The sequence below is a fragment of the Capricornis sumatraensis genome, chromosome 13, assembly GCF_032405125.1.
Source record: "Capricornis sumatraensis isolate serow.1 chromosome 13, serow.2, whole genome shotgun sequence".
Lineage (NCBI taxonomy): Eukaryota > Metazoa > Chordata > Mammalia > Artiodactyla > Bovidae > Capricornis > Capricornis sumatraensis.
The window spans coordinates 20080774-20102088 of NC_091081.1; the positions used below are offsets into that span (position 1 = coordinate 20080774).

General features: G+C 38.9%; 1 protein-coding gene across 1 annotated transcript in view; it reads left to right on the top strand.

Annotated features, from left to right (window-relative positions):
• The first annotated feature begins 8976 nt into the window (after window positions 1-8976).
• Window positions 8977-21315, top strand: part of CEP85L (centrosomal protein 85 like) — a 139864-nt gene continuing 127525 nt past the window's right edge. The window contains exon 1 of the mRNA XM_068985472.1: window positions 8977-9049. Coding sequence (XP_068841573.1) covers window positions 8977-9049 — 73 coding nt within the window. The remainder of the gene's footprint in view (window positions 9050-21315) is intronic.

Sequence of the window (21315 nt, forward strand, 5' to 3'; positions counted from 1 at the left end):
TTGGCTGAACCCTAAACACTGTACAGAAATCCTATAATTGGATTCTTCCTTCTCATATGGCACCTAAAGGAAAAATCTTATAATTTTTGTTTTGCAACATGTTAACAAACATGATGGGGAAAAGTTCCTTAGGGTAGATCTGAATTCTACCTTTACTGTTTGTGTGAACTTGTTTAACTTCTCCAGGTCTTTTCCCCTCCATCTTTAAAACAGAGCTATTATTAGCTGCTGATAATATTGTTTTCAGGATTACATAAAATATTTAAACAGTTTAGTGAAAATTCTCAAATCATTGAGTACACAGACTCTAAGGTTTTCCCCCCACTAACTGCCCAACTGTACTCTACTGGAAACCCCTTTTTCCACTAAGTACATCCCAATCCAATTTCATAACATTTGGACATTTTAAGTTGTTAAACCAGCCCTCTTTTCCACTGGTGTAGCTTAGGAAACTGTGTGTGCCTTTAGTGAAGGCATGATCAGCTTTCTTGAACTCCACAATTTCCTCCTTCCACTTAACATTTGGTGTCTGAAAAGGAAGACAGAGAAGAATTTGTTTCTTCATACACTGTCAAGGTTGCTATCCCACTTTCATTGTAAATGACCTTGAATCTTTTCTATAGGCTCAGTATGACCAGGTAGTGACTGTAATAATTTCCACTGACAAAGAGATCAGTTATAAGCAGTTCAAGTAAACATTGATGGTCCCTGGAAGACTAAACTTTATATTTTGGCATAATTTAATCCTTTCCAGTCTCACTTCCCACCCAAAGGGAATGATTCAAATGATCCATATCTTACCTACTTTCTCATTAGCCATTGCAACCCAACCCTGGAGCCAAAGGTATAGGTAAGATTCATTTTCTGTTGTTGTTCAGCTGCTCAGTCGTGTCTGACTCTTTGTGACCCAGTGGACTCCAGTATGCCAGGCTTCCCTGTCCTTCATCATCTCTTGGAGCTTGCTCAAACTGGTGTCCCTTGAGATGGTGATGCCATCCAATAATCTTGTCCTCGGTCATCCCCTTCTCCTCCTGTTTTCAATCTTTCCCAGCATCAAGGTCTTTTCTAATGAGTCAGCTCTTCACATCAGGTGGTAAAAGCATTGGAGCTTCAGCATCAGTTCTGCCAATGAATATTCAGGATTGATTTCCTTTAGGATTGACTGGTTTGATCTCTTTGCAGTCTGAGGGACTCTCAAGAGTCTTCTCCATTTTTCTGTATCTCTAAGGAATCAAGGTCTTGAGATGAGGTGTACTCACTCTCTTGGCCTAGTTACACCACCCAGCCACCTCTCCCTAATCTTTCTTTTGCTATTTTGGTAGTATTGGGCAGAGACAGGAAACCCAGTAGCTGAGTAAACATCTACATGGGAAGTTCAGGGAATCAGAGCCTAGAATGAAGTCTTCTATGAACTTGGACCCAAAGAATTTGGTAAATGTTTTGCAGAAGTGCATCATTTCACCATAACCTGAAATAATTAGTAACCCCAAAGGGTCAGGAAAAGCTATCAATCAGTACTTTATAGTATTCTGACATATCATTCCAATACAAAGTATTATCTATAACTAACATCATGGTACCCATCAATGCTATTTTTTTCTTGGTGAGGTATATCAGGACTCCATTTCTAGACTGTATACCTGTGTCACTAATATACGGTGCATACATGCATTGTTCTAAGCACACTACAAGTGTTAACTCATTTAATACGCACAAATGTCCTATTCAGTTCAGTTCAATTCAGTCGCTCAGTTGTCCCTGACTCTTTGTGACCCCATGAATCGCAGCACGCTAGGCCTTCCTGTCCGTACTCCCGGAGTTTACCCAAACTCATCTCCATTGAGTCAGTGATGCCATCCAGCCATCTCATCCTCTGTCATCCCCTTCTCCTCATGCCCCCAAATCCCTCCCAGCATCAGGGTCTTTTCCAATACGTCAACTCTTCGCATGAGGTGGCCAAAGTATTGGAGTTTCAGCTTCAGCATCAGTCCTTCCAAAGAACACCCAGGACTGATCTCCTTTAGAATGGACTGGTTGGATCTCCTTGCAGTCCAAGGGACTCTCAAGAGTCTTCTCCAACACCACAATTCAAAAGCATCAATTCTTCAGTGCTCAGATTTCTTCACAGTCCAACTCTCACATCCATACATGACCACTGGAAAAACCATAGCCTTGACTAGATGGATTTTGTTGGCAAAGTAATGTATCTGCTTTTCAATATGTTATCTAGGTTGGTCATAACTTTCCTTCCAAGGAGTAAGCATCTTTTAATTTCATGGCTGCAATCACCATCTGCAGTGATTTTGGAGCCCCAAAAAATAAAGTCTGACACTGTTTCCACTGTTTCCCCATCTATTTGCCATGAAGTGATGGGACCAGATGCCATCATCTTAGTTTTCTGAATGTTGAACTTTAAGCCAACTTTTTCAATCTCCTCTTTCACTTTCATCAAGAGGCTTTTTAAGCTCCTCTTCACTTTCTGCCATAAGGGTGGTGTCATCTGCATATCTGAGGTTATTGATATTTTCCCAGCAATCTTGATTCCAGCTTGCGCTTCTCCAGCCCAGTGTTTCTCATGATGTACTCTGCACAGAAGTTAAATAAGCAGGGTGACAATATACAGCCTTGACATACTCCTTTTCCTATTTGGAACCAGTCTGTTGTTCCATGTCCAGTTCTAACTGTTGCTTCCTGACCTGCATACAGATTTCTCAAGAGGCAGGTCAGGTGGTCTGGTAGTCCCATCTCTTTCAGAATTTTCGAGTTTCTTGTGATCCACACAAAGGCTTTGGCATAGTCAATAAAGCAGAAATAGATGTTTTTCTGGAACTCTCTTGCTTTTTCCATGATCCAGCAGATGTTGGCAATTTGATCTCTGGTTCCTCTGCCTTTTCTTAAACCAGCTTGAACATCTGGAAGTTCAGGGTTCACGTATCGCTGAAGCCTGGCTTGGAGAATTTTGAGCATTACTTTGCTAGTGTGTGAGATGACTGCAATTGTGTGGTAGTTTGAATATTCTTTGGCATTGCCTTTCTTTGGGATTGGAATGAAAACTGACCTTTTCCAGTCCTGTGGCCACTGCTGAGTTTTCCAAATTTGCTGGCATATTGAGTGCAGCACTTTTATAGCATCATCTTTCAGGATTTGAAATAGCTCAACTGGAATTCCATCACCTCCACTAGCTTTGTTTGTAGTGATGCTTTCTAAGGCCCACTTGACTTCACATTCCAGGATGTCTGGCTCTAGGTGAGTGATCTCACCATCATGATTATCTGAGTCGTGAAGATCTTTTTCGTACAGTTCTTCTGTGTATTCTTGCCACCTCTTCTTAATATCTTCTGCTTCTGTTAGGTCCATACCATTTCTGTCCTTTATTGAGCCCATCTTTGCATGAAATATTCCCTTGGTATCTCTAATTTTCTTGAAGAGATCTCTAGTCTTTCCTATTCTGTTGTTTTCCTCTATTTCTTTGCATTGATTGCTGAGGAAGGCTTTCTTATCTCTTCTTGCTATTCTTTGGAACTCTGGATTCAGATGCTTATATCTTTCTTTTTCTCCTTTGCTTTTCGCTTCTCTTCTTTTCACAACTATGTCCTATTAGGTAGTTACTATTGTCATCCACAAATTAAAGATAAGGAAACTGATCCACAGACAGGTTAATTAACCTATATCTCTTGTATTCACTTTTGTATTGTTGTTGAGTCCTAAGTCATGTCTCCCTTTGTGACCCCATGGACTACAGATGCCAGACTCCTCTGTTCTCCGCTATCTCCTGGGGTTTGCTCAAACTCATGTCCATTGAGTTGGTGACGATATGTAATCATTTCATCCTCTGTCATCCCCTTCTCTTCTTGCCTTCTATCTTTCCCAGCATCAGGGTCTTTTCCAATGAGTCAGCTCTTCGCATCAGGTGGCCGAAGTATTGAAGTTTCAACTTGAGCATCAGTTCTTTGTATAGTTGAATGTATCTGCTAGGAATCTGATTGCAATTTTCGAACCCATCATCAAGTGAAAAAGTTTCTGAGTTTTCTTTTTTTCATTATTTTAAATTATTTTTTGAGATTACAACAACTCATAATAAATCTAGTAACTTGTCATTTTTTGTGATCTGGAAGAAGTTATATATCATAGTCCTTGTCACACCTTTGATATACCAGAGGTATGTGTTCCTTGGAATTTTTCAGACTTCATCCACAAAGTTCCTATCAAGTGGCAACTGTTCTTTAGGAACTCTTTCAATTGTTATTGGTTGGTTTAATTGTTCTACCTTTTGTTGGTTTTGATATTTTATTTTTTTGTACACATTACACTCTCTTGAGGTTGCCTATATTATGTACCATATGTTTTCCTAATTTTAAAATATCACATATCCATTGTTACATCACTTCTTTGTTCACTGATTGTTGTTTGCTCAATAAGAAAAATTTATATAAGAAAAATACATGTAAGATAGTTTAAACTTAATGAGTTTAGAGATTCATACCTAAAGAATTTAAGATTTATGAATGCAACATATATTTTTATTTTCAAATAATGTCTTTTTTTGCAATATTTCAAATGAGGAATTTAATACAGATCTGAGAGTAAATTTTCAGTACTATTTTCCTCTTTTTAAAGTTCTCTTTCAAAACATTAAATATGCAAATTTCACCTAAGCCACTGTATATATACACATATATACAGACAAGCATATACCGTCACTATTTTCATTACTTGTATTATCTCTACTAAGAAAAATTACTAAAATACTGAAGCTCAATAATGAATATCTTGGGCTTCCCAGGTGACTCAGTAGTAAAGAATCCACCTTCCAGTGCAGGAGATGCTGGAGACGTGGATTCACTCCCTGAGTCAGGAAGACCCTCTGGAGGAGGAAATGGCAACCCACTGAAGTATTCTTGCTGGGATTATCCCATGGACAGAGGAGCCTGGAGGGCTACAGTCCACTAGGTTGCAAAGAGCAGGACACGACTGAGCAAGCAAGCAAATAATGTCAGAATGTGTATTAATAGGATTCTCCTTATGGTCTTTACTTACTATCCCAATGAAACAAAAACATGCTGGTTTATAACATTGACCTTAGTAATGGTTAGGTAGTCCTCAGTCTCTCAGTCTTGTGCTATGATTAATTTTAATCATTCTGAGAACCATGGATACTGGGTGTATCATAGATATGGCTGGAAATCTCAATTCAGTATATGGTTGACCCTTGAAAACCCAGGTATGAACTGTGTGGTATGGCTTATATGTAGATTTTTTTTCAATAGTAAATATTGGAGTACTACAGAATCCTTGGTTGGTTGAATACTTGGATGCCCAAACGTGGATACTGAGGAGTTGGGGATGAGGATTCAGGGCAACTGTATTTTATACTTGGAAATGCCTACTGTGCAGAGGGTAGGTGCCCCCTAACCCTTGTGTTGCTTAAGGATCAACTGTATGTTCATAATGTGTATGATTTTTTTAAAATGATGGTTACAGTTTACTTCATATACATACTATTTTTAGTGTTTCAATTATTTTAATTGCATTAGCTGTCTATCCTCTCAAGTTTAATTAGTAGGAATACAAAAAATTTATCCTTGGTGGTGCCAACTGCCAAAATAGCAACATGTTTTTCTATTTTCTATTTCTATTTAGTACAGAGCATATTTTACATAGTCTCAGCTTCATACTTTTTTTTAGTGTATGTAGTGGCATGCCTTTCAATTTGATAAAAACATAGAAGAATTGAGTAAATTATTTTTTAAAAACACTGCTTAGAATTGAGTGGAAGTTGGAAGAGTTTTAGAATAACAGTGAGTATGTATTAAGTCACAAAGGACTGAGATATATTTGTAATAGTTCATACATGTCTTAGATCTGTATATAAAAAGTTTGGTATTTAATAAATACTATACCTAATATGAGAACATAGTAACTATAAATCATGAAAAAAAGGAATACTTTCATATAATTCTATAGCTTCTGATAATTCATGTTAGAATTTACTTTTTTAGGTTTCTTTTTGAACCTATACTATTCAAGTGTCATATTACATGGGTTAATGAACATTTAAATCACAGAAAGGAAACAACTGCATTCTTTTTTTCACATTTCAATCACTTTCTAGCCTTAGAAACAGTTGACCCTTGATCAGTTGTTCAGGATTTGGAGAAATAAGTGGAACTCTACCTGTGGGAGACTAAATGTAAAACTGTAATCAGATAAATTACAAAACACCTAGATGTAGTTTAACCTCTAAAAGTTTTAGAAAAAGCAAGAGAATTCCAGAAAAGCATCTACTTTGTTTTATTGACTATGATAAAGCCTTTGGGTGCTGCTGCTGCTAAGTCACTTCAGTCGTGTCCAACTCTGTGAGACCCCATAGACGGCAGCCCACCAGGCTCCCCCGTCCCTGGGATTTTCCAGGCAAGAACACTGGAGTGGGTTGCCATTTCCTTCTCCAATGCATGAAAGTGAAAAGTGAAAGTGAAGTCGCTCAGTCGTGTCCAACTCTTAGCGACCCTATGGACTGCAGCCTACCAGGCTCCTCCATCCATGGGATTTTCCAGGCAAGAGCACTGGAGTGGGTTGCCATTGCCTTCTCCTAAAGCCTTTGTGTAGGTCACAACAAACTGTGGAAAATTCTTAAAGAGATGGGAATACCAGATCACATTATCTGGCTCCTGAGAAATCTGTATGCACGTCAAGAAGCAACATTTAGAGCTGGACATGGAACCACAGACTGGTTTCAAATTGGAAAAGAAGTACATCAAGGCTGTATATTGTCACCTTGCTTATTTAACTTATATGTAGAGTACATCATGTGAAATGCCAGGCTGGATGAAGCCCAAGCTGGAATCAAGAATGCAGGGATCAATAACCTCAAATATGCAGATGACACCACCCTCATGGGAGAAAGTGAAGAGGAACTAAAGAACCTCTTGGTGAAAGTGAAAGAGGAGAGTGAAAAAGTTAGATTAAAACTCAACATTCAAAAAACGAAGACTATGTCATCTGATCCCACCACTTCATAGATGGGGAAATAATGGAAACAGTGAGACTCTATTTTCTTGGGCTCCAAAATCATTGCAGATGGTGACTGCAGCCATGAAATTACAAGATGTTTGCTCCTTCGAAGACAAGCTATGACCAACCTAGATAGCATATTAAAAAGCAGAGACATTACTGACAAGGATCTGTCTAGTCAAAGCTATGGTTTTTCCAGTAGTCATGTATGGTTGTGAGAGTTGGACTATAAGAAATGTGAGCATTGAAGAACTGGTGGTTTTGAACTGTGGTGTTGGAGAAGACTCTTGAGAGTCCCTTGAGCTGCAAGGAGATCAAACCAGTCAATCCTAAAGGAAATCAGTCCTGAGTATTCATTGGAAGGACTGATGCTGAAGCTGAAGCTCCAAGACTTTGGCCACCTGATGCAAAGAGCTGACTCAGTAGAAAAGACCCTGATGTTGGGAAAGATTGAGGGTAGGAGGAGAAGGGGATGACAGAGGATGAGATGGTTGGATGGCATCACCGACTCGATGGACACCAGTTTGAGCAAGTTCTGGAAGATGGTGAAAGACAGGGAAGCCTGGCATGCTGCATTCCATGCAATCACAAAGAGTTCGATACGACTGAGAGACTGAACTAACTGAACTGAATACAAACATGAGGCCTTTGTTAGCAAACATCCAAAACAGGAAAAAGCATCACTGTAGTCAAAGCTTGTTAAGGGTTAGCAACCTGCTTTCCGGTTTACCGGATTCATCAGCCACGTCCAGAGCACACTTCCTTCTACAGTGCTCAACCAGTATTTATTAAATGCACTATTTTAAGGGTTATAAATATTGCCAGTGAAAAGGAAGATTTAAAGAGGATGCTGCACCTTTTTGTCCTTCCTCAGGATACCTGCTCTTGCACTCTGGGTTCAGGTGAAGGGTGGAATCTGACCAGGCAGAGGAGGAACGCGAAGGTGTAGTTGCCCTCCTATTACATACTTTGGTGTCATTTTGACTCCTGATTGCTTATCTGAAACACTGAGCTACTAGATTAAAATTGACAGCCCCTCCCTGAACCCCCTGGTACTTATTTACCTCGGGTCTTTTTTCCTGCTTTTTTCTGCACTCGTCTCCGTGTTGTAGATATTTTGGTACCCTCTCTCCGCCTCGGTTGTAAATTGAGGAAAATGACCTCTTTACTATCCTCCACAATGATCAATAAACGATGCTTATAAAATGCATGATGACAACTTTAATTTCAACCCCAAATGAGACGAAGTCCCTTAACCCTCTTTTATCACAAGCAGTCTTGATGTGAAGGCAAGGTCTTCCATGCCTTTTTCTGAAAGGTGTCCCGGAGGGGCTGACGGATTAACCAACGGAGCGGGGAACCTCAAGACAAGCCCCTGACCCAAGTTCCGCCCTTTTCTCACCGCACTGAGCGCTGGGACGGGAAAAGAGGGATACCGCAGGTACGTCGGACTGACTATTCGCAAGCTGCGGAGCAAAGGGGCTTGATGGTACCCACCTGGAACGGCCCGCAGGCCCCGCCCCGCGCCGCGCACGCCTTCTACAAGCGCACTAAGCCCCGCCCCCTCCAGGCCCCGCCCCTGCCCGGCTCCGGCTCCGGCTCGGGCTCCGGGAGCGAAGGGGGTGGAGAGAAGCCGCAGCTGCAACTTCGTCTGGAACCTCGCAGCCTGGGCTCGGCCGGGGACCGAGCCGCCGTCACCGCGGAGCCGCCGCTTCCCTGGCCCGGGCCTCAGCACAGCTGGGCTGACCATGGCAGCCGCCGCCGCCGCGGCGAATCCGGCCCCTGCGCCCCCTTCCCGTCGCTGAGCGGCCGTTGCTCAGCCCACCCGCTCGCCCCGCCTCGCGGGTGCCGCCGCAGCTGAGGCTCCGCACAAGTTTCCGCCGCCGAAGAAGCAGAAGGCAAAGGCAGCGGAGGACGGACGTGGGGAATCGGGCGCCCCCGGCCCACTCAGCACTCCCGCCCGCGATGTGGGGGCGCTTCCTGGCCCCTGAGGCCGGCGGCCGGGACAGCCCCGGCGAAGCCCGCAGCTTGCCCGCGGGTAAGTAACGGGACAGGCCGCCGGTCGGGGTGGGGGTCGCGGCCGACCGCGGCGCCCTGGGGACCCCGCCGCCGCCGCCGCCGCCCCCCTCCCTCCTCCGGCCTGGCTTCCCCCTAGCCGCGCGCCCGCCCTCCCGCCGCCCGGTTTCCTCCCGGCTGCCGACACCCAGCCAGCCGGGCGGGCTGACATCTGGCTGCCCGCCTCCCCGGCCGGATCCGTCCTGCATCGCGGCGTGCCGGCCCGGCGCGGCTCCGTGTCCCGGCCGCTCCTCGTCGGGCCTCAGCCCCGGGGCCCCAACTTACAGCTCACTTGGGCCTCCTCGGATTGGGCTTTGTTGTGCGTCCCCCTCCCTTTTTTCTTGGGTGGGGTGTGGGGACGTGGGTAACGGGGCTCCCGGAGATGCGGGCGGGAAGGTCGCTGCGACCGTGCTGCAGCGGCGGCGGCGCGGCGCGCTCCAGGGGCGCCGGGATCTGCTGCAGCCGCGCCCGCAGACCCTACTGGAGGGCGCGTTTGAGGGTGGGAGGAGGCTGCTGGAGATGTCTGGACTGCTGGTGCCCGCCCAGGGGTCCATCTCCTCACTGAAACCTGGTCACCGCCCAGCAATTCTCTCTGGAGGACACGTCCAGCCAAAGCCAATCGATCTTTGAGCAAGAGGGGATGTTAATTCGTTTGCCTGTGCCTGGCCTTTTCGGGGAAAATTTGGGGTTTGCCGCGTTGGGTGTGTGATGGGAACTGTTTTGTAATGCAGAACCATTTCATGCCTGCAGCACTTGAAAGTTGTGTAGGAGCCACCAAATTGGAATAAATCGTCCCCTGATTAGGAATGTAAAACATAAGACTTGGTTATCTGACATTGACAAGTTACATGACGTTGGCTGTTTTTTTTTTTTCAGGCACTTTAATTTAATCTTAATTGTATTTTGAACCACCCACCTCCCCTCCCTGTGCCCTAGAAGCTGCAAGTTATATGGATCATTTATCCAGAAAAAGCCGCCATATGTACGTTCACAAAAATTGTGCTGCAGCTGCAGGTGCTTCTAGGACTCCCCTGTTAGGGAACCTTGTTACACAAAATGTTTGAGCTCTACTTGTGTAACTGTCATTTTAGTATACATTTTCAAGGCGATTTGCAAACAAAACAAAAAAATATTTGGAAGTGGTTTTCTGTTGGTAGTATTTTTGCTATTTAAAAAATATCAGACACAAACTCAGATTTCTATTAAAATTTCAAATAATGCAGTTCTGTGATACTTTAGAAATTAGTGACTTTTTTTTAATTGAAGACAGTTTTCTCAGGTTTATTTTCTCAGGGTGTAATTGACATTTAGAAATGGTAATGTACTTAATATATGCAAGTTGGTTTTGATATGAACATGTGTATATACACATTGTGAAATGATCTCCACAGCCAACTAGTTGACCTAACCATCACCTCATAGTTACAGTTTTTTTTGTGTCATGTGTTTGGTGAGAAAACTTTTAAGATTTACCCTCTTAACACATTTCAAGCATATAATAATACACTTTTAGCTGTAGTGGCATAATGTACCGTTAGACCTAGACATAGATAAACTTTCAAATTCAGCGTTAGATTTGAAATTGTTTTCTTAAATTTGGTCCTGCAATGCTTTTAGAAATAAGAGAATTTAAAGTTTAGTAAAAAAAAAAAGTAGGAAGTTATTTTCTCTATCATGTATACCATTTGTCCTAAGAGGAGGAGACAGAAGTTGGGGGGTTTCTGATACTCATTGGGTATTTACAAATTCTGCAATCACAGTAACTTCAGTCAGTGAGAAGGCACTTCATTATCCCCAGAGGCTGGAGGGAGTGGTTTCAATTTATCTGTACATGTCAGAAGCCATCTGTAATGTCTTTGCAAACTAACCTCTTAAAGTTTATTTTTGTTATAATAACATGTTTGAAGACATAATATCATCCAAGCATTGTATCCGTTTATTCCATTGTTTTTTATGGAGAAGAAAATATCATAGTGCTTAGAAATTGTTAATTAACTGAAGAAAGGACTTGGAGGTTATATTGCAGCCTCTAAACCTTTGCCATGGCAAAGAATATAGTGAAAGAAGATACTTTATAAATACTATCCAAATTTAGTAAATTCAGACAGTATATCTTTACAACACATTTATTTTATCTAACCTTTGACAATAAATCTTTGTTAAGTCAGGACAGGTCTTTCCAATACAATTTTTCTTCAGCTGTATGCTAAGAATAGATTACTTTTACAGAATAGTAATGTAATTATTTGTGTTTATTCTCTTCTTAAGTAAAGCAAACCTTTAAAATTATTTTTGTAGCTTAATTTGTACCTCATTTGTAAAACCTAAGTGTGGTTTCTTTAGCAAATGAACAGGTGGTGAAGGTCAAAATAATGACCTCTGAGTTGGTTCATGTAGGCATTTTTTTTTCTTAGAATTTAAAGAAAATTTGTATATTTGAAACACTGCCCAATATTACCTTTTGACTGCCTTCAGTGATTTTAGAGCTCTTCTGAAAGCAGAAGGAACCAGTCTTCTCATTGAATTTATTAGCCATCATTTTGGTTTTAAGGGCCAGTGTTAGGACAGGGATACATAAATAATTTCTAGTATTTAAATGAGTTTGTCTCAATATGTGGGTTAATCCTAGATGTCCAAAAACTAGTTTGTTTATACAGTTATGTATCTAGACCAATCTGCCTGCTAGTGCAAGAGACACAGGTTCAATTCCTGGGTCCAGAAGATCCCCTGGAGAAAGAAATGGCAACCCACTCTAGTATTATTGCCTCGGAAATCCCATGGGTAGAGGAGCCTGATGGCTGCAGTCCGTGGATTTGCAAAGAGCTGGACACAACAACTAAATAACAGACAACTAGACTAAAGAGAAAACCAAAGATAATATAGAACCAGTTCTAAAAAATTGGAGAAAACTTTTTTTTTAAGGTAATGGCAGTTAAAACAAGTAGGAATAATTAGTGGGTATGGAAAGTACTAAACTTTGAACCTTTGCTGTAGGATTTAATTTTGCTTTGGGTTTATCCACAGTTTTTCAGCTTTACAAAGATAACTGTTATAAATGAAGATAAAATGAGTATTTTCTTACATTCCCATGCAAAGATCAAGCAAAAGTGCCCCTCCCCCTTTTTTGGATTGGCAAGTGTGGTTAGAAAGCTAATTTTATTTTATTTTCCTTTGCCTGCTTTTATTTTTTTCAAACTTTCAACTTTTTTTTTTGTATTAGGATATAGCCGATTAACAATGTTGTGATAGTTTCAGGTAAACAGCAAAGGGATTCAGCCATACATATACATGTATCCATTCTTCCCCAAACCCCCTCCCATCCAGACTGTCACATAACACTGAGTAGAGTTCCATTAGCTATACAGTAGGTCCTTTAGGGTTATCCATTTTGAATACAGAGAAAACTTAATTTTAAGTAGAACATGTGTTATGTTTTTTATAATTTGGTTGAGTCTTTTTGAGAATACTCCATTATTCAGAATGTATAATAGTTTCAAAGTTGGATAAAAGCTGGATGTATTTCCCTTAGGTTTTAAGCATCTAGTATGATATGGTGATATTTTGAGTACTTGCACTTAGTTATATTGAATTTGTTGCTTTTTATAAATCATACTTTCAAAATATTAATATATTTAATCCTTAAAACATTTGGAGGTAGGATATGACAGTTTTAAAGTATGCTAAAATTAAAATGTTATAGAAAATACTTACACGATAAGTGCCTCAAGCCTTAGTGCCTTACTGCCTTTCCCTAGTTGATGCCTGGCTAATAAGGTATTTATTTAGTGATGTCATAATGATGGTGGTAATAACTGGTATGATTATGTCAAATACTAAGTCTTTCTGTGGTTTTGAATTAAATGAACCCAAAAGTACAATGATACCAATGAAACATAACTCTTCTGCCTAAACTCAGTTGAGCATGTTCTTTTATAATAGGCTTTCAGGGATGAGTGGTTAATCTCAGCTTTAGTAATGACTTTTGTGAAATGAACCTGATTATTACTGATAGCTTCTTGGCTTGATGAAGGTGGTAAACTAATCTGAGGCCAGCCAATAAATGGTGAGTTGACAGCCTCTGTTGTGAATGTTTCTGTATGTTGAGAACAGAAGGTATTTTAGTCTCGAGTTTCCTGACTGGATCAGATGTGTCTGTGTGTACTCTGAGAATATGAAATGAAGGCTCTCAGATTTTACTGTGTTTTATCTTAATTAGTTCTCTCAAATTGTGTATTAAAAGTGAATAATGCAGTCATTTAGATAACTTCTAAAGCTATGCTGCTGCTAAGCTATAATGAGATGCTAATTCTTATTATTACTTTAAGGATATATATATTTACATTGGCAAAATAATATTCTACAGAGTGGGATTTATTGTATATGGTCGTTTTAAGAATGGGAATGATCAACATAAAATAACATCAAATTGCTCTTCATACTAATATTTTACTTGCATTTTCTATTTTTCTTTAATTAAAAAAAATTCATTGTTACCTAGCATAGTGCTTGGCACATACTTAACTACTTGGTAAATGTGAGTCATTCTTTCAGTATGTATTGTGTGGTGGGCATTGTACTGGCCTCTGGGAGTACAACATTGAACAAGAAAGTTCCCAGCTCCAAGGGAACTCACATGCTAGTAGGGAGGAAACGGTTTGTAAGTAAACCAACAACACGATGATTTAGCTAATGTTAAGTACTGTGAAGAAAAGAGAGCTGAGTGAGATGATATCGGATGGGTGGATCTGGGTAGACAAGGCCTCTCTGAGGAGGTAACGTTGCTCTGAGACCCGAGTGATGAGAAGGAGCCAGACATGAGGGCAGGAGTGTTCAGGCAGAGGGTAAACAACCGGCTCCAGGGTAGAAATGAATTTGGGGAATTTGAAGAATATCAGTAAGTCTGGAGTGTAGTGACCGGGGATATGAGGTGAGGGAGTCCTGTAAGAATGTGTGAGAATTTTAGGTTCTGTTCTATGTGAGGGGAAGGCAGTTGTGGGTGGTCAGGGAAATGGCTGTTCGTTCTTTGACTGAGCGCGTTGAGTGCTGCTGCAGGGCAGACCTCGTGCTCGGGAGATGAAGCAGACGTTAGGTGTTGGTAGGGGGAGGAGATTGTGGTGGGGTGGGGAAAAGATCGGTAGTAGCAACTGGCTGATAGGTCATGGCAGTGATTGGGTGAAAGATGGTGGTTTGGATTAGAGTGGTAAGAGCGGACAGGAGAGAACAGAATGAGTCTGGAATATACTTGAGAAATAGAGCTAACAGGACTTTCTGATGGTTATGAGGTGGCAAATGAAGAAAAGAGGAATCAAAGATAAAGTCTTAGTGGCTTCAGTAATTGTAATGGACGGTAGTGTCATTTCGTAAGGTGAGGAAGTAAGTGGAATTAAGAGTTCTGTTTTAGACTCCTGGATGGAGTTTGAGATGTGTTTTAGAGGTTCAGGTGAGATGTTGGGCATAAAGTCTGGATCTCAGTGGGGAGCTGGGAGAGCTGGAGGTAGAGAGTTTGAACATGGTGTTTAAACACGATCACTTAGAGTATCCAGAAGACAGCAGAGGTTAACGTTTTCTGGTCGGATAGAGGAAGAAGATCCAGCCACAGAGAGACCGTGAAGGCGCAGCCACCAGTGAGGCAGGAGTGAAACTGGGAGAGTGTGATGTTCCAGAGGAGAGGAGACTGAAGGAAGGAGTCAAGAGTCAGAAGTTAAGCTTCTGGAAGAGTCAGAGTCACATGCTTCCGAGAGGCCAAGTAAGATGGGACAGAGAGAGAGATCAGTGCCACTGCCTCCTTCAGTGAGAGCTTTAAAATTTTTAGACTAGTAGGGATTAAAGATCCTCTAATCCAATCAGCCTATTTTATCGAATTTATAGGATTGGTACATAAGTGCTTAGTAAGTGTTTGGGTGGCTTTCTTTGCCCTTACCACTTAATCAAGCTAGGGTGACCAACTGTTTGAGTTTGCCTGGGACATTCAGTTTTGAAACCAGAGGTAGTGTCTCCTGGGGCTCCTTACACTGAACAGTTGGCTATTGATTATAGGATTCTGCCTAGGGCATCTGGACTGGGTAAAGTTTTAAATTACTTTAAAGAGAGTAGATTTAAGATCAGGAACTTTGTTTTATGCCCTCTTTATGTAGTAGATGTCTTCATTGCTTTATTGATGCTGTTTCAGTACTAAAGTTCAGAATTCTGAAGTGAACTCTAGTTTTTAACTAACCTTCTAAAAGAATGGGATGAAAAACCACCTCATAGACTACATGGACTGCATATCATGTAAAGTTTAAAGTTTTCTATGAGGTGGTTTTATTGTCGTGTAGAGGCAGAGATTGTGTTTATTGATCACAGTCAATGTACATTGCTTTATCATGACATTACTGAAGCTTTTTCATTAATTCTGAACATCCTATCTCATTTTAAGAATAATGTACTGAGAAGTTTGACTGGAGATGAAGTTTTTTAATTGGGGGTGTTATTTTATACATTTTCTCAAAACTTTATTTTGGAGTGTTTTGAAACTGAAGTTCTGTTTTGGTTGTGGCTCTTAAGTATTGGAAAATTAAAGGCTGATTGAGAAATGAGCTTACTCTGCTTTCATTGGAGACCAGTGGCTACATGAATTTTCATTAGGTCTGGCAACTTTACTTTGCAGTGTTTATTTTTATTGGGACTTTTATTTCTTCCTGGGTGCTGATGATTCTTCTTAAGTTTGGACTTAATTTGCTACCATGTAGAATATTTTCTCTATTAATTGATATTATGAAACAGTTGCATTCAAAGACAGAGGTAAACCTCTCTGGAATACCACTTGTTATACTCCCTCCTGTTTATAGTGGTTTTATTAAAAAAAACCTCTTACTAGTTTTTAATCATACCTATTTTTCCCAGGTTATAGATAGAAACAAAAGCTTTTTAGGAGACTAAATTAGTTATGTGACCTTCATTCCAAATAGCTCCAAAAATACCGTTTTGAATACAGCATTTCGTGTAACCAGAATATGAGATAGGATATCTGTGGCTTCTCCACATATGAAATCAACAAGCACATAAAATTTTTTTCATAGAAAGAGATAGTCTTACCTATATTGGTTGCTACCTTAACCCTCCTGAGTTCCTTGTCTTATATGATGAGAATATTACTGGTTTGGATTCACACTTGTTATGTGAAAGGTGAACCACTTATTTATTCATCTGATCTTGGCCTTATTGAGTTAATTTTAACCTCAGCTGGAACCAACCTAGTTTAAAGCTCTTCCTTGTTATACTCAAATTGCAAATGAGAAAATTTAGAACCACATTTGAAGAATATATAGTGTTATAACTTTGGTGGTAATATTTTTTAAAATTAGTTTTATGAATAATTTTAATACTAATACTAATAATAGTAGTTTTAATAATAGTTAATGAATAACTTCCAGATATCATTTTTATATTTAGAATGCAAAAAGAAGTACTAGCTGCTAATTACTTAAACTTCAATTTAATGAAATCCTTAAATGCAAGAAAGCCAATTAACTTAGATTGAGGTGGATTTTTTTCCCCCAGTTTGATTGAGATGTAATTGATATGTAACATTGTATTAGTTTAAGGTATACAATATAGTGATTTGAAATATATTTTTGAAATATATATTTCAAAATTATTACCGTAATAAGCTTAGTTAACATCCATCACCATACATATTAATAGTTTTTTTCCCTTGTGATGAGAACTTTTAAGATTTACTCTCTTAGTGACTTTTAAATATACAGTATAGTATTGTTAACTATAGTTACAATGCTGTACATTATATCCCCAAACTTATTTATCTTATACCTGGAAGTTTCTGCTTTTTTACCACCTTCATCTTTTTCTCCCACCCTCCCACTCCCTGCTCCTGGAAGCCACCAGTGTGTTGCCTGTCTATGAGTTTTGTTTTGATTCTGAGTCTAAATGAGATTATACAGCATTTGTCTCTGGGTATTTGACTTAGTGTGATGTTCTCAAGGTCCATCCACCTTGCAACAAATGGCAGGATTTTCTTCTTTTGTGGCCAAATAATATTCCATTCTGTACAAACACAGTTTCTTTAGTCATTCATCTGTTGATGGGCCCTTTAGTAGTTTCTGTGTTCTGGCTATTGTAAATAATACAGCAGTGAACATGGTGGGGGTGGGGTGGGGGATATAGATATTAATATCTCTTTGGGACAGTGATTTTGTTTTCTTTGGATCTATACCCAGAAGTATGGGTTGCTGGATCATATGATAGTTGTATTTTTGGTTTCACTGTGGGGAGCCTCCATACTGTCCTATGGTGGCTGTACCAGTTTACATGCCCACCAATAGTGTACAAGGTTTCTCTGTTCTCTTCATTTTTGCAAACACTTGTTATTATGTTTTTGATAGTAGGAATGAAGATCTCATAGTGGTTCTGAATTGCATTTCCCTGCTACCTAGTGATCTGAATCACCTTGTCACGTAGCTGTTACCACTTGTATGTCTTCTTTAGAAAAATATTTATTTAGTTCCTTTCCCCATTTTTAATCAAATCATTATTATTATTATTTTTCCTGTAGAGTTGTATGAGTTAGTTCTCTGTTTTGGATATTAATCCCTTATCAGATAGATGACTTGCAAATATTTTCTCCCATTCAACAGATTGCCTTTTCATTTTGTTGATGATTTCCTTTGCTGTGCAGAAGTGTTTTAGTTTGATGTAGTATACTTTTTATTTTTGCTTTTTGTTGCCTTTGTTTTTGATGTCAAATCCAAAAAAAATCATTGCCAATTCTGATGTCAAGGAGCTTACCCCATGTGTTTTCTTCTAGGACTTTTATGGTTTCAAGTCTTACATTTTTTAACCCAATGAGTTGATTTTTATGTGTGGTGTTAGATAAAGTCTAGTTTCATTCTTTTGCATGTGGTTGTCCATTTTTCTCAGTACCATTTATTGAAGAGAATATTCCTGGGCCCTTTATTCTTTTCCATGGATCTGTGTGTCTGTGTTTATGTTTAGCCCTTTGAAAAATATCTTTGCATATTAACTCAGTTATCACAATAGCTCTAAAAGATAGATACTATGATTTTTTCCCCTCTTTTTACATATGAAGGAATGGAGGCATAGATTGGCTAACTGACTTACTCAAGATGTCACTGCTTCTAAGAGTGGTACGTAACTTGAACCCAGGCAATCTAGTTTCATAGTCCACATTTTTTCCCACTATGCTATACTATTCTATAGTTAAAGAAAAATTAAGGTAATTGGAGTCACTTGCCCTAGAGATAAACAGTACTGAATTGAAGTAGAGGAGTGGGATGAGTAACAGATACCTCTGTGGCATTAGGTTTTTTCACTTTACCTAGGTATTCTCCAGTGGGGTGCAAGATTTTCTGTTTCTGTTTTCCTGATTACTATTAATGTGGATATTTTTCTGTGTTTTAATCTTCTATTTAATTTTTTGGTGACATTTTTTAGTGCCTTTGATGCTTATTGAAGATTGTTTTCCCCTATTTTTTAGGAATTTTGGCCAACAGCCCCTCAAATCACTTTTAATTATTAGTTAAAAAAAATTTTTTTTTTTTAGCTGCCTTGGAAAATATTTACTGATCTTTAAATAGATGCTTAAATGCACACTGTCTCAAGGGATAGCTTAAAATTTCCTGGATTTTAAAATAGACAGCCAACCCACCCCCCCCAACCCTGTTTTAATCCTTCTAAAAGAATATTTTTAAGATCTAATTATAAACCTTCCAAAATTTTATTTTATACTAGGAACATTTATTGGTTACCCAGTGGTTATAACACTCCATTTATTGAGACCCTGTCTTAAATGTGCAGCTCTGTTCTAGAGCCTAAAAAAAGTTGCCTTTCACTGTTCCTATTTGGTGAGGAAGAAGAAAGTCGTATAAATATGAGTTAATATAGATTAGTAAATGTTGTTGTGGTATTTTAAATGATATATTGGGAGAGTACAAAGTAGTAGTTATTTTAATACTCCCTGGAAGAATCAGAGAAGACATTTAGAGCAAGTTAATTCTGAATCGAGACTCTTAAAGAAGAGAGAGAGGAGAAGTAGCTTGGAGTCAGAAAGGACCTGATCTCTTTGGAGGCGGTGGTTAGGTATGTGCGGCTACAGAGTGTTGGGAGCTGGAGCGGGGGAGGTAGGAGTTGTAAAGTATTAGAAAATGAGGTTGCCAGTTGGTGAAGAACTTTGCCAAAGTTAAGGAGTTTGAGTTTTATTTAATATGTAGTAAGAAACCCACAGACCTTTGTAAGCAAAAGAATGATGTAAGTGTATTTTCTGATAGTAGGGTAGAGGCTGGCTTGGGCAGCCGCCCCAGCAGGAGGTCTGTGCAGCAGCTGAGCCACAAGCCATAATCTGTGACAGTGGGAAGGAGAGGAGAGGTCTAATTCAGTGAATACGTCTAAAATGGACTGAAGAGTTTCAGAAACTGATTAGACATATGAGATAAGGAAAAGAAGGTTTTTGGTTGTGTTCCCTGGGTTTATTTCTTTTTAACTTGGTTTCTACTGATAATAGAATAGGGCAGTTGAAGGCTACTGTTCTGAACTTTGTGCAGAAGTACTTTGTACTTGTTAACATTTCAGAGATGTTATATCATGAGATTTGTTTATCTTATGTCAAAAAAGGGTAAATATACTTTGATATTTTCCATTTTGTTCTGTTTTATTAAAAAGGGTTGGTCTCAGTGCACTGAATGGGTGATAACCTGCATTTAAGAAAAACACTGTACGTTATATTCATGATTTGTATTATATATTCAGCTTTTTATTTAAAACTATAAATCTGCTTTGTCAATTTTTTTTTTTTGGCTTAGTGTTGTCATTTTTAAAATTCAGTAAGGTTCTTCTAAATGCAGTTACAGTTATGTTAGCATATTATGGAAGACTTGATATTGTATGAATTTTTGCTTCCAATTTAAAAAAGAAGCTTCAGAAAGAATATAAAATATAATAGATAATTTATTCATTTGATGTTCATCTTCCTGTTTTTTCCAGTGTGAGAAATATTAATAGTTATTAAATAAGTTAATATTTAATGTTCTATTTAGTATTTAAATACTGGACATTTAATATTTAATGCATTTAGTATTCTATTTAAAATAATTGAAATTGGTGTTAAAAAATGTAACATATTGTCTTCCAAAGAGAAGTCCCAGTGCATGGTGTCTTGGGAATTTTTGCTGTTCTTATAGAAATGCTCTTTTCTCCAGGGAGAGCAGATTCTACCTAGTCATTCAGTTACTGTAATATGATAGGACCTAGGTAAGATTTTATTTCAGAGATCACTGAGCCTTATTTTAAGTTATTTTTAAAGTGCCCATATCTAGAAATTGAGTAGCTCCCATTTTAGTAGTGTAGTCTTATAACAATTGGGTGAAAAAATTTTCCTCATATCACTTGGTAAGCGTATTCATGTCATGTCTAGTTCTGACTGCTTTGTGATTCTGGATTATGTTGACTAGAGATACAGCATGTCATTCTTCTCAAGTTGAATTCATTCAATCTAAATTAAAGCTTAGAATGTTATTTTAATCATGACATTTTGTTAATTATCTCCAGTGTTGTAGGCATATAAAATACCATGTCCTTTAAAAAAAACTGTGGTTATATTTAAAGAAGATGAATGTGAGTGCCGCCTGGAGGAAATCAATTTCTATAGATAATTCGGTCATTTCATGATACTTCTGCCATTTTGGGAAATCTGAATGAATCTCTTGTTCCTTTAAAAGGAAAAGTTTAGCAAAAATAAGAGCATTGTGATACTATCATAAGTAAATTAAAATGTCTTACTGGTTTAAAGGAATAAGATGCTGTTCTGAGTAGGACATGTTTTCCCCACTGACTGATCAAATGATTTGTCTGATGTGATTGGACTTATGCTTTCTTTTTCTAAAGTTCTTTTGATGAGGATACCTTCCTATGAAAAGTGCACCAGTCTTTTGTCTAAATGTTTGAATTACTTTGTTTTCCTGGTAGACTCTTCTACAGCTTTAAAAAGCTTTGTGATTTGTTTCTCGTACTGGATGAAATTAATTGTGGTATTATTGATACAGACTTGTAGCTATCAACCAAAACAAAGAACCAATCTGTTCTAAATTCTTTATTTTGAATTTGAAGAATTTTTTTTCCTTTTAAATGTAGGAATTTAATTCTGTTTATGAACATTAATATGTAATTTTGAATTTTTGAAAAAAAAGTTATGGTACTTTGATTTACTTGTTAGAATGTACCCATTTTGTTCCAAAATAG